Source organism: Lathamus discolor, chromosome 20, assembly GCF_037157495.1.
Source record: "Lathamus discolor isolate bLatDis1 chromosome 20, bLatDis1.hap1, whole genome shotgun sequence".
In the NCBI taxonomy this organism is placed as follows: Eukaryota; Metazoa; Chordata; class Aves; order Psittaciformes; family Psittacidae; genus Lathamus; species Lathamus discolor.
This window is the reverse complement of record NC_088903.1, coordinates 5,232,140-5,244,888: the sequence shown is the minus strand read 5'-3', so window position 1 is coordinate 5,244,888 and position 12,749 is coordinate 5,232,140. Positions and strand designations below refer to the sequence as shown.

The window sequence follows — 12,749 nt, the reverse complement described above, 5'->3', positions numbered from 1 at the left end:
CCCCCTCCCCCCCAGTTCCCGGACTGCAGTGGCCCCCCCGAAACCGAACTCTGCGCGGGGAGGGGGGGGCGAGCAGGAATTGGGGAGAATTCCATGAAAATAAGGCAAAGCGAGTCACAGTTCCATGTGCTAAAGCCATGGCAGTGGTTTCCCGCGGGGTGACCCACCTTACCGGAGCACACACACGCACCCTGCTACAACAGGGGCTGCGGGGGGCCTTGGGAGGGGTTCCGGGGGCTTTTTGGGGGTGTCTGGCCCGACCCCCCCCAGCCCAAGGCATGGGCACTCCGGCCACCTCTTCATTGCCTCTATTTGCCTCCTTTCCCCCCCTCCAAATTCTGATAATTGCCCCTTTCAGCAGAAACGATCCCAATTGCATCAAGAAAAAAGGAAGAAAGAAAAAAAAAGCCATCCAAATCCCAGCGAACCCCACTGTTTTACTGCGCCTTTCCCCATGTAAAAACCAACGCCAGCCTCAAGCTCTTTATTCTGGGGGGGCTGTCATTGTTCCTAGCCTAACGTGTGAAGCGCATTTCGATTATTGCCCTCCACGCACCCCCCATGCAAACCAAGGTGTGTGTGTGGGGGGGGGCTTGGAAATCCCTGAACCCCCTTTTATATTCTTTTATTTTTGTTTAAAAGAAAAAAGATGGCGGCTAAGAAAAAGGCTGCTGTTAAACCGGTCATGAAGAAATGCAATAAATTCCTTGTTGTTTTATGAAAATTTACAACTTTGTGATAGAACTTTATGAGTGGCTGGGTTCTGGGATTGGCCAGAGCCGGTCATGTGGACTGCTAACCGTGAACATGAACTTTTTATTATTTCCCATGTGGTTATATTGCACCATTCTTCTGTCCGCTGCACCTTGGGTCGGATCAGTGTCCTCTATAGGGCTCTCGCCTCTTTATATTTTTTTACTTTTGTGTATAAGCTCGATAGGGCTAAAAGAGGGGAGCGGGGAGGGGGGGAACAGCCCTGCACACACCCGCACGCACCCCCAGGCACCCATCTCGGCACGCACGTAGGAAAAGAGTTGTAGGATTTTTGATTATTCATTTTATTTTGATTTTTTTTTATTACTATTATTTTTTAATTCCTCTCTTAATTTGCTGCTGATCTGGAATCTCGGTAGTCATGGAGGGGCAGAGGAGGTTCTGGACCGAGTGGAGGCTATCATTTTTCAAAGAGGGAAGTTGCTCCATTTTCTATGCAAATGACAGAAATGCAAGAAGCTCTCACAAGTCAGAGAGGCGATCGACGGCTCTCAGGTTGGGACAATATTTGTCAGCTAACAGATAAGCAAACGCTGTCTCCCTCTCCCTCCCTATTTTACTTATGCCACAGAAATGGACGTCAAAAGGTAAGGGAATAATACGCTTCTCTTCGTTTAATATTTTCTTTGAGAAAATGCATTTGTCAAGCTGCCTTTTCTATTCCATTCCACATATCCTCTATCCAGGGGTGGGGGAGAAAGAAAAGGGTGGGGTGATGAAGAAGGGAGGCACTTTAAGAAATCAGGGAAGGTGGAAATCTGTATAAGTGACAATTTTCCTCGAAAAGCGTAGTGTAAAGGTGAAAGGGAGAGAGAAAAAGGGAGGGGAAAAGGTGGAGACATTGAGAGAATGAAGGGAAGAAATAGAGGAAGAAAATAGAAAGAAATAAGGGGGGGGGAAGAGAGATTGAGAAAGAAACAGAGAATTAAAATAAGGAAATCAGGAAGAAAAGGAAAAATAAAACAACGGAGTAAGAAAGAAAAATAAAGCCTTTAAGGTCACCTGGAGATAGTAGACTTGGAGTGAAGGATTTTGCAGTAGGTTGGTGATGAAGGCTTTTAGATAGTGCTTTGAAAAAATACCAAACCCTTTGTGGGTCGTTCTGGTGGTTTATTTTTTCTCCTCTCGCAGAAGCTTTTGCCACTTCGCCTGTTCCTCAGGCGAGCCCCGTCATTTGGCGAAGTTTGTGTGGAAGCCAGTTGGGTTTTGCGTTGCTCTCCAGGGTCATTATTATGTGGGTGGTTTCTTCGGAGAGGGCAGCTCGCGGCAGCCTCGAAAATAAGGGTCTGGAAATTAGTTAAAAAAAAAAAAAAAAAGAAAAAAAAAGAAAAAAAAAAAGAAAGGAAAAAAGGAAGAAAGGGAAAAAAAATAATGGGAAAAAAAAAAAAGATAATAAGAATGAAGCCAACCCAGAGCGCAGCGCTCTCATTGTATTTCCACCAACCCCCCCCTTGTGAAACTCCCAAATGAAGCTGACGTTGCGATGCAATAAACCTCCATGTATTTAATTGCGTTCCGCGGTGTTAATGGGGTTTTACGGCTTTCCCGGCCGGAATACTGGCTCGGGTCTGAGCCCCACGGCGTGGCGGTGCTTTTCCATACCCGGTAATGTGCAAATCTCCCCTCACTCTGTGATACCCTAACGCTTATCTTCTGGTTTAGGAAAAGGTTTGTCTGGAGATACCTGTGATTTTAAATGTGGGGGGTTTAATCTTCTTGGTTTTGCAAGATTTCATGGGGGATTGAAATATTGTACTAATTGCTACCGTTACGAGGTGATTTTTAAATAAGATAATGTAAGAGCCTGTGTAAGTGAAGCGAGATTGAGTAAGGAGAGATTCATTACTTAAGCATAAACCATTTTATGACGTGACGATTTATCTCGCCCTAAAGTGTCTGTGCTTGAATATTGTGTGGACAAGAGTAAATGATCACAAGCCGCGGAAATAATAAACAGAAAGTCATTTTTAAAAGCTATTTGTTCCCGAACCTGTTACATTTTTCATAAATCACGGAGAAAAAACTGAATACCGGTTAAAGTGCCTGTTTACCCCTTTCCCTAAGTCTCCTCACGTTCGTTGTTCGGGTTTGTTTCTTTCGCTATTCGTAAGAAAAAAATATATTTAAAAAATCATTTAATTTAGGAAGCTTGCTCCAAAACGCTTTTATGCCTATTTTTTTCCCCATCCTGCGTGGTCAACCACTTGTGGAAATCTTGCATCTCACTGCGGGCAGGTCTTTTTTAACCATTTCAACACGGGATGAACGAGAAATGCCTATGCCCCCCCCGGGGTGGTGGGATAGGGGGAGTCCGCGCTTCCCCAGGCCGGGTCCCCTCCTGGCATCCTCCCCTGCTTATTTATTAAAGAAAATAAAATACAACGGTAGAGGGGAGCCCCCCCCCCCGCCTCGCCATCCCCCGGTGCTGCCGCCGGGGCTCGCCCATTCCCCGCCGTCTGCTGCCATCTACTGTCGGCGGCGGCGGCCGGCGGCTCCCGGGGGGCTCCCGCAGCCGGTGTCCCGGCGGGGGGGGGCCTTGCCCTGGCTGCATTCCCATCACCCAGGGACCGCAGCCTCCGGTCCCACTCCTGGACTCGCTTCTTCTCCACGATGCCCGGTTCTGCACCGAGCGCGGATTCTCTGTTCCTCGCAGGGCCCAGAGGCGCTGGGCATGATCCATAGGTCACCCCCCACATGTATGTGCACTCGCATGTGAGCCACGAGCATCCCAACGCGCGTGTTGCTCCATACAGCCCCCAGCCTGTGCTGATGAGCGTGTGAAGCCGTGTCACGCTTGTGCAAACACGTGTGTGCTCACACATGTACGGCCTCTCCTGGGTCCACATGCACACGAGTGGGAAAGGCGGGTGGCCGAGCGTGAAACACGACTGAGAGGCTGGTTTAAAACGGGGTTTTTTAGCTAATCCTAAAAGGAGCGTTTATTATTTCTCGCTCCCAGTGGTCATCCCGAGGGGTCCGTCAGGAGAACGGCCTGGGGTTGGCTGCTGGGTCCAAGGAGTCACCCTTGGGCTCCCGTGGGCACTGAGGGGACAATGCGTGCCTGTTATGTTTAAAGGTTTCTCGTTGTCTCCCTCCCTCCCGCTCGCTTTCTCCCTCTCGTTTTCTCCTCCTGCCACACAGTTTCCTGGCAACTGGTTATGTCCAGACGAGAGACGTTTTCTCCAAGAAAGTGAGATGCCGGGGACTATGGTAAAGAAGAGAGCAAAAAAGAAAGGGGGGGGGGGAAGTTTCTCTCTTCTGACCAGCAACAGCCACGATTAACTTGTTCCATGCTGCAACTCCCAGCACTCCCCGGCATTCGCTTTCCACATTACATGTTCCATCTCACTTTTTCCTCCGCTTTTCACTGCTTTCCTAATATTCCACCTCCGCTTTCCACTTCCCAGAACTTGCTGTCGCAGAAATACTTGGGTTGGATGTAGTTTGAGTCCCCCAGTGCCCCTCTCCTCCTCTGCACTCCCGACACCCCCACCCCCCTTTTTTTGTTGTTGTTAATAATTAGCTGCACTCTATAATGGAACAATGGCAGATTATTATTGCTTCTTTTCAAAGATGCCATTAACCAGGTTATTATGCACTGCACGGGAAGTCAGGTAAATTAAACTTAAATTGCTGGAAATTAAGTTTCAGGCGGTTATGTGCGGGAAAAGCGGGTATTTTATATTTTTTTTGCACCTTCAGGGTCATTGTTTTAACTGCTCCAGCTCTGGAGCTCTGCACGGCTCTGTCGGGGCTTTTTTCCGATGTGTTTTTGGGTGTACACGAGCATTACAAGAGAGGTTTCTCTGCTGCCAATAGCTTTCTATGTCTGACTCCAGGAACAAGGGGGTTTTTCAAGTGTTTTCGTGGTGTTGGCTTGACTTTATGGCTGCAATAAGTCCCTCGGTAGGGAAACCCCCGCTGTGTTCTCACTTCAGAAGGATCGGGAATTCCAGCTCCACATGAAAAAAAGCGAGTTTCATTTTTTATTGGAACCAACTGCCCTGAACTTTCTACCAAGTTCCTGGCGGGTTTAGCTTTCACACAAGCAACGCTCTGTTCTGTTTGCATGTTGAAATATTTGGGTGTTGTTTTAATCCCCTCATCTATCTGCCTGGCTCTGCCTGGTGGGATTGGCGTTCTTTGGCCAGAAAAGCAAAGCGACAAAAAGCGAGACCTTCCTGGGCAGAGAGCTGGGGTTGTACATACTGTAAATACTTCTCTTTATCTTTATTTATGCCCTGCCAGATGAGTGATGTCTGTCAGGAGGGGAAAGCCGGCTTCCCAGCGCAGTTAAGTGTGTTATACCACCTTCTGGTGCCCCTCACAACTTCCCCGCTTTATTGCTCCTTCTTAGTAAAAACCCTGTGCCGGTTTTTGAGGGGATGAGGCCAGAAACTGAATAAAACCGTGCCCAGCGGTGCCCCCCAAAGACGGGTCTAACTTCAGGGCTTCTGTGCAAGCTCCTTTCTGCAGCCGCTGCTGCTCCGAGTCTGCCTGCCCCCCCGCCTGTGCTGGCTCTGGAGGCGTCCAAAGAAAATAGATTTGCAAAATCGGGTTGAGATTTACCTTCGGACTTGAGCAGGAACGGCGGGAGAGCGTCTGCTCAACAGCTACACCAATAACGCAACGTTTTAAATGTTCAAACTTATTTTTTTATAAGCTATTGAATTGGGAATAGGAACCCATCTCTGCGCTGAGCGCTCAATTCGCTGAGATTTAGTGGGGTTTAAGACCTCTACTCGTATTTAACATATATTAGAGGTGGCAAATCAATTAGACGGCGGGCCTGACCCTCAGGACCAGTCAAACTATGACAGGCTTTGGGTTTGACTTCTGCTTTGTTTTGGGTGATTTGGTTGGGTTTTTTTTTACGTTGGGAACCAAGTTTTCTTCTTTCCTTTTCCTTCCCCAGATAGCCCTCTTTAGAGCCAGCCTTCTAAGAGGCAGGACTTGTTCTTTTCTATCTATAGCGCATCGAAGGTGTCAGCAAGAAGCAACTAGCAAGCGGCCAGCTTCAATTACTGCATTTTCAAATGTCGACTGACAAACTACATAAAAAGCCAGGTTTAGCCACAAAGCCGCTCGGATGAGCAGTATTGGGATCTGGGGGTGTGAGAGGGTTTGGGGTTTTTTCCCCAAACCCCCTGTTTCCAGGGGTATATTTGCAGAGCGATCCCGAGAAGTAAGAGAAAATATGAAAGCAAGCATTTTCAGCAGATGTATTCACGCACTGGATTATCAGCACATCCCATTGCTTAGCCCCAAATTTGCATGCAGAGCTGATGATGCCAGATCATCACTAGGTTTCAGAGCTACAAATGTTGCATAACTCTAATCAAACGTTGGAGCTGCTCGGCTCCTGCACAGCAGTTAACTTCGGGCTCTCATCTCAGCCTTTTCCCCCTCTTCTCTAGTCATCGTTCCCTTTCAATCTCACATTTTGTTTGTCTTGCATACCAATAAAGCAGATCTACGTAAGTTTGGGTCCATTCCATACACAAAGGGAAACTCTGAAAGAACAAATATAAGAGATATCAGTCAAAGGGGGTGGAGGATGGAAAACTATTTCCTTTGCATGTTATTTCCTTGAATTATAAGGATTACGTTTCAGTCGAAATGTTCATTGCAGCCGTGGCATGAAACAATCTTGGCTTTGCTGCTGTAAACATGATGTTTAAAATAAATCAGCTCGTAATAAGATACCACTTCGGTAGATACTTGGAGCTCCGTCAGTGAGAGCCGCATTGGCAGCTCTGCAGACACCATGTAATATATGTAATTCTAGATTTGGAGCGCACACAGTCACACATTCAAGTACAGGGGAGTGTGTATTATAAGGCGGGTCATTTCACGGCATGTAAGACTCAAAGACAGATGGCTACAAATTCGGACAGGAAACGAATCCTTGATAAAAGGCGAATGATCGGGGTACAGTCCTGGCTTTAATTTAGGTGGCGTTTGGTGATATTTTTGATTATATTTTTTCTTTTCCTGTGAGATGGCTCTGGTTTTCCCGTGTGAACAGAGGGAAGGCGGCTATCAGAGATCCAAGTCTACCTTGAGCAAACAGGGATCTGAAGGGGGGATGCACCAGGTAGAGCAAAGCACATCTCTGTCGAGGAAAACCGAGAGAGGCACAGCCCAAAGCAAAGAGCAGCTTTTAGGGTGACCGGAATTGCTTGAGATTTTGCGAATTATCCCTTCCAGCTTTTTAACTTTGCAAAATGGAAAAGGCTGCTTTTTGCGACGGGAATGAGCTCAAAGGGGGGCTGCAAACCCGCGGGGTCCGTGCGCACCTCCGAGGCAGCAGCCCCATCGCACCGCCAGCTTTGCTCTCCTTAAAACCCCCATCTCGATCGGGAACGATCAATAAACTCAGCTTTGGACCGTAACCCAGGGCTGCCTCTTAGCCATAAAAGGTCGGGCATAGATTTGGTATTAACAAAAAAACGCAAGAGGGCACAATGCGGTGCCGGACTCCGGAGGGGATAGGGACTTAACGAGGGATAGAGGAAATACTTCGATTTTCCATTTATCTCCCGAATACGGAGCTTTTGCAGAAAAGGCAAGGTTAAAATGCAATATATGAAAAAGGGAAGGTCTGCTTCAAGCGTGAGCGGATTTCCTTGGACGGGGTGTGTTAATCTCTGGTAATTAGACATACAGGAACAGAAATAAGTTGTCAAACCCGATTTCTTCTCCTATAGCAAATCTAAGTTAATCAGCCCGGTGAGATCTCCTCGCAAAGTTCACACACACGCACAAAAAACTTTTTTTCCTCCCCTTTTTTTTTCCTTCTTCCTTCTTTTCTGTAACTGTAGCGAAGTACGGAGCCATGTCAGGACGATTTGCAAACACTTAGGGGTTAAAGTGTTCCGAATACGAACAACTGACTTTTTTCCCCCCACTTGCAGCGAGTATTTGTGTACGTTCTATGTGTGTAAATACATGTATTCGCACAGACCGCCATCCGTGCGACGGGCTGTCTCACACCCCCGCGCAGAGCTCCGGGGGAGCGGGGGGAGATGGGGGGGGGACGGGGGACGGACGCGTTTATTTATTTATGAAGCTCGGAGCGCGCCGGGAATGTTTCTTTCGGCAGATATTATATATTTGGTTAAGGGGGTGCATTTCTGTTGTTTAAAAGGGAGGGAAAAAGGGGTGGATGGTTTGTTCTTGGGGTCCCTGGTGCAATCTCAGCTCCTCATGGGTGCTATTTTGCAACCTCAGGCGCCTGCTATTGGTCAGCCCCTGATCAGATGGTTGTATTTCCTTGTGTCCCTCGCTGGCACCACGCCATCTCCCTTCAGCTAAAACCCAATCTCCGATATACTACTAATAGCTAAACCACTTGGACTATAAAACACAACAAATCATAAAGCCGGGAAAGGACGGCAGGCTTCTTCCAATGAGTTCTTATTTTGTCAACTCGACCTTCCCGGTGAGTCTGGCGGCGGGGCAGGAGCCCTTCCTGGGACAGATCCCGCTGTATCCCTCGGGCTACGCGGACCCTCTGAGGCACTACCCCACCACCTATGGAGCCGCGGGCGTCCAGGAGAAGGGCTACACCTCCTCCCCTTACTACCAGCAGAGCAACGGAGCCTACAGCCGCGGCTCCGCCTGTGACTACGGGGCTGGAGGGTTCTTCAGGGAGAAGGACCCCGCCTGTGCCCCCCCGGCGCTGGACGAGGCGCCCCTCGGCCCCGAGCCGCGCACGGCGGACTGCGCGCACGGCAAAGCCGCCTTCGGAGAGAGCGAGGAGCCAAAATGTTCCGCCCCGGTTTACCCTTGGATGCAGCGGATGAACTCTTGCAATAGTGAGTTTACTCTTTTACAGAAATAAATACATCAATCTCCTCCCCCCCTTTCTTATTTGTTACCGCCAGGGAGAGAGAGAGAGAGAGCGCGAGGGAAGCAGGAATAAGCTTCACTTTGGAGCCCAAACTTCCAGCGGGGAAGTTAGGCGGCACGAGACGCTCCAACTTGCTCCTGACACGCACCAAAACTTCCCACCGCTCAAGTATTTCCCCCCCAGAACTTCCCTCCATACACACTTAAAAAGTTTGCCCCCCCATTTAAACCCCAATACAGTATTTCTCCAACACTCCCCCCCCCTCCCTTTCTGATTTCCCCCCCACATTCCACTTTGCGTGTCACTCAGCTACAGCGATTTGTCTCTGTCTTTCCTCCACACGCACAGGGAGATATCTTTTCTAAATCAGATCTGGATGACTTTACACACACACACATACACACAGACCCACACCTTCACGCAGCTCCCTTTCTCACCGATCTGGACTTAAATCATATCAAAGTGTTTAAATATTTGAAAGGAGAGGGCTACATTTTTAATGAAACTCACACATAATGAAAAGTCTGCCTGGGGAGATTTTTTTTTTCCACCCCCTGGTGATATATGACTTCTTTAAGTGCTGTTTCCTCAATCAGGAAAAAAAAAAGAAAAGAAGGGGGGGGGAATAATAGAGGCTCACCACCCTCCTTCTCATGTTTAGATGCATTTGTTGCCTTTTAAGTTCCAAATTGACGTCCATTAGCGCAGGGACATAAAGTGTTGTGTCCTCTTTAATGCAGAGTTTGGGCAGATCGATTCACTTCATTATTGCTTAAATGCTCCGATCTATTACAGTTGCCGGTAGGGTGGAAAACAGCGCGGGCGGGCGGGGGGAGAGAACACCTTGCGATTTTTCATCCCGGAATCAGATAGATCTTGCCCTGTCTCCCCAGCCCTGCCTGCAACCGGGCCAGTTCAGCACGATCCCTGCCTACAGCTCGGCTGCGGATCCTCCGCGGGTGCTGCCCGGCCAGGAGAGCTCCCTTGCGCGTACGGAGGGGGTCACAGGCCGATGGGGTGATTTTGAGGTTGGCCAAAGCCTTTGGAGGGCAGGGGAGCGGGCACACACTCCTCTGCATACAGCCGTGGTGAGGGGTTTAGAATCCCGCGGATTACCCGGTATCTCCGCAGCTCCACTAAACCGCGGGGCTTTCCCCCCCCCCCCCTTTTTTTTTTCCTTTAATTTCTTTTCTTTTCCCCTTTCCCCCCCCCCCACTTCCCTCCCCTTCCCCTCCCCCTATTTTTTCCCTATTTGTTTCCTATTTGTTTCCTTTTTATTTTTGCGGGTGTCACAGGTTCTTCCTTTGGGCCCAGCGGCCGCCGAGGCCGCCAGACCTACACCCGCTACCAAACACTGGAGCTGGAGAAGGAATTTCATTTCAACCGCTACCTGACCCGGCGCCGGCGGATCGAGATCGCCCATTCCCTCTGCCTGACGGAGCGGCAGATCAAAATCTGGTTCCAGAACCGCAGGATGAAGTGGAAAAAAGAGAATAAATTGCTCAACTCCTCGCAACTGAGCGCGGAGGAGGAGGAGGAGAAAACGGCGGAGTGAAAGTATTATTTAAAACCCCACACACAACAAGAACACGTTAAAGAAGTAGAGAGGGAGGGAGTGAGTGTGTGAGAACCGTGAGGATGAGGGGGGTGTGGGCTGGCTGCGAGGACAGGGAGAACCTGCACATTGGTGGGACAAGCCCTCTGAGCAGCGGCCACAGCTAGAAAGTTTGGGCCACCAATGCCATGGATTCTTGTTCCCAGTGTTCTGGAGTGTCCAAGAAAAAACAGGGAAAAAAAATTTAAAAAAGAGAAAAAAAAAAATCAGGCTTCTAGATATGTTTTTAATGATTTTTCTTCCTTCCCAAGCCTCCCACTCACCCACCCCCAAATAATAATAATACGAAAGTGAAGAGAGTGAGAGGAGGAGGAGGGAAAGAAAAGGAAAGAGAAAAGACAAAAAAAAAATAAGGACTCCTACCTGTGTTTCTACCCTTGGTGTCACTGTTAGTAACCTGCTAACTCTTGTATTTAATGGAAGTGCTGCAATATATGTCATTTGGGGTGTTTATTGTCTTAATTTTGTAAAAATGTTTCCTGCACGGTTGACATAGTTGGGTTTTTATTTCATTTTTTTGCTCCTTTGGTAAATTAATCAAGCCCTGGGGTCTTCGGAATTAGTTTTATTATGGGTTTTTGGTTTGTTTGTTTCTTTTATATATATATTATTTTTTTTAAAGGAAAATCTACTGAAAGAACGAGTACTACCTAAAAGAATGCAAAAGCAACAACAGCAACGGCAAAAAGTTCTATTTTATTAATTTTTGTACGTGTTGTGTTTGAAGTTTGTCTTAGGTATGACCATGGAATTCTCTAATAAAAACAAAGTCTTCGAGCTCACGCACACCACCCTGTCATTATTACTATTACTATTGCTCTTCTTCTTATCTTTCCCTTTTCCATAGGGAACTTGCCATTCTTAAGGAGCAGAGAGCTGTAACGAAAGCCTTGCTGCTCTCTGCCTGACAATGTCTTCTAATCTGCAAGGACAAGCAACTCCAAGCACACGGAAGTTACAGTGGAGAGATAAATCTGGTTTTCCCTCTTTTTGTCTAATCGTAAATGGAAGCCCTTTCACCAATAGTATTTCCTCGCTGACATTCTGCTTTAGTATCGCTCTTTTTTATTGTTACAGTACAAAGAGTTATGACGAAACGCTCTCCATATACATAATAAATCAAGGAAACAGGCAAAAATATGCTCTCATTTATCTACCAAAGATACCTAACATTTGCCTAGCATCTTTCAAACATCTGGTCCCTTACTTCATATCCCCAAATCAAAGTGAGGTGTATTGCAAAAAAGTCCAGATTTCAAGGGAATTTGCCCTGCGAAACGAGTAGCTTCCCAGCTCCAGGAATACAGCTTGCATTTAGGGGGAAAAAAAGGTGGAAAATAATCTAAACTAAGTCTGAAGAGCTTTTTTAGAAGAGCAGATTTTTATTTGAACTGGAAAGCGTTTCCAGTGACTTCTCCTGTGCTGGGGGGGGGTGGGCTGGGGACCGCTCCTGCTCTGGCCAAGGAGGAACCTCCTGCTGCAAACAGCAAACTTTTCCTGGGTTTGGGAGATTAAACGAAAGGAAGTGCTTGCTCTGCTGAGGGTTAGGACTGGAAACAAGCGACCAGCCCAGGCTGTTTCGGATACCGTTTTCTGCAGCTTCACGAGGGGAAAACGCGAGGAACGAGGATACCTCCTGGCTCCCATTCCCTTTCCCACTCTCCACACGGAATACCTATGTATGAATGCATTCCCCCGTGCCACAAGCTGGTTTAATGTCACTCACTTTTAAAATCAATTCATGCAGAAGCTTCACAGCTGTAGGACATTTACTATTATTGCCACGCTTTTCATTGCCCGTAATTATTATAATTATATGTCACTTTCAATATGGCGCATAATTTCCAATGAGTTGCAGACAAGCATATGAAATTCCTAAACTGCCTTGGGAAGAAAAAGAAAGAAAGAAAGAAAGAAAAAGGAGAGAGAGAAAAGAGAAGAAGGGGAAAATAAAAAGGAAGTAATGCTTAACAAAGCACAGCTTTTTCACAACGTTTTTCCCAATTTTACCAGTTTCAGAGTGCTTTTGCTCCCCAATAATCCTTGCAGGTTAACAAATGGAAAGGAAAAAGCACGTAGCACAATGCTGTGTTCAAAGAGGAAGCGAAAAGCTCAGGAACGAGAATATCCCAAAAGCGACGTTGTCAACACTTCCACCGGCTGGACGTTCCCTTCTTCTCCTTTCTCCCCATTTATTTCTCCCCCTTTCCTCTTTTTTTTTTCCCCTCCAGAATTAAGGTGCGACCGCATCCCTGGTCCACGCTCAGCGTGCAGCAAAGCTCGACTTTTCTGACCGTAACCACGCGAAATAACCCCACGCAGCCGCACACCCCCAGCACAGCTTCACCGTACCCCCTTTCCCCGTGCAGATATTAACGGAGGAGAACCCCCCCCCGTACTCAAGGCACCTCGCCCCCTGCCTCCGAACTTCCCAACGGTGTCACAAAGGAAGAAATTAAGAGTTTAATAAAGAAAAGGAGCCGGGCGAGAAGACCCACGGGGGGA

At 47.7% G+C, this 12,749-nt stretch overlaps 2 protein-coding genes and 1 long non-coding RNA gene across 6 annotated transcripts in view; 2 read left to right on the top strand and 1 right to left on the bottom strand.

Annotated features, from left to right (window-relative positions):
* Positions 1-12,749, bottom strand: part of LOC136024227 (uncharacterized) — a 31,966-nt gene that overhangs the window by 1,791 nt on the left and 17,426 nt on the right. The window contains exons 3-4 of one of the 4 annotated variants that reach the window (XR_010616794.1): positions 6,235-6,287; positions 1,777-2,060 (exon numbers count right to left, since the gene is read on the bottom strand). This is a non-coding gene — a long non-coding RNA (uncharacterized LOC136024227). Of the gene's footprint in view, positions 1-951; positions 2,061-5,982; positions 6,288-12,749 lie in introns of those variants that run through there. The other 3 variants (XR_010616793.1, XR_010616795.1, XR_010616792.1) reach the window with 3 other exon arrangements.
* Positions 1,209-12,749, top strand: part of HOXB4 (homeobox B4) — a 31,234-nt gene continuing 19,693 nt past the window's right edge. Inside the window, exon 1 of the mRNA XM_065699423.1 lies at positions 1,209-1,361. Coding sequence (XP_065555495.1) covers positions 1,209-1,361 — 153 coding nt within the window. The remainder of the gene's footprint in view (positions 1,362-12,749) is intronic.
* On the top strand, positions 1,275-11,026 carry HOXB6 (homeobox B6). Its single transcript, XM_065699429.1, has 3 exons — positions 1,275-1,361; positions 8,008-8,594; positions 9,925-11,026. Exons 2-3 carry the CDS (start codon positions 8,186-8,188, stop codon positions 10,182-10,184), a joined length of 669 nt encoding a protein of 222 aa, XP_065555501.1. The 5' UTR covers positions 1,275-1,361; positions 8,008-8,185; the 3' UTR covers positions 10,185-11,026.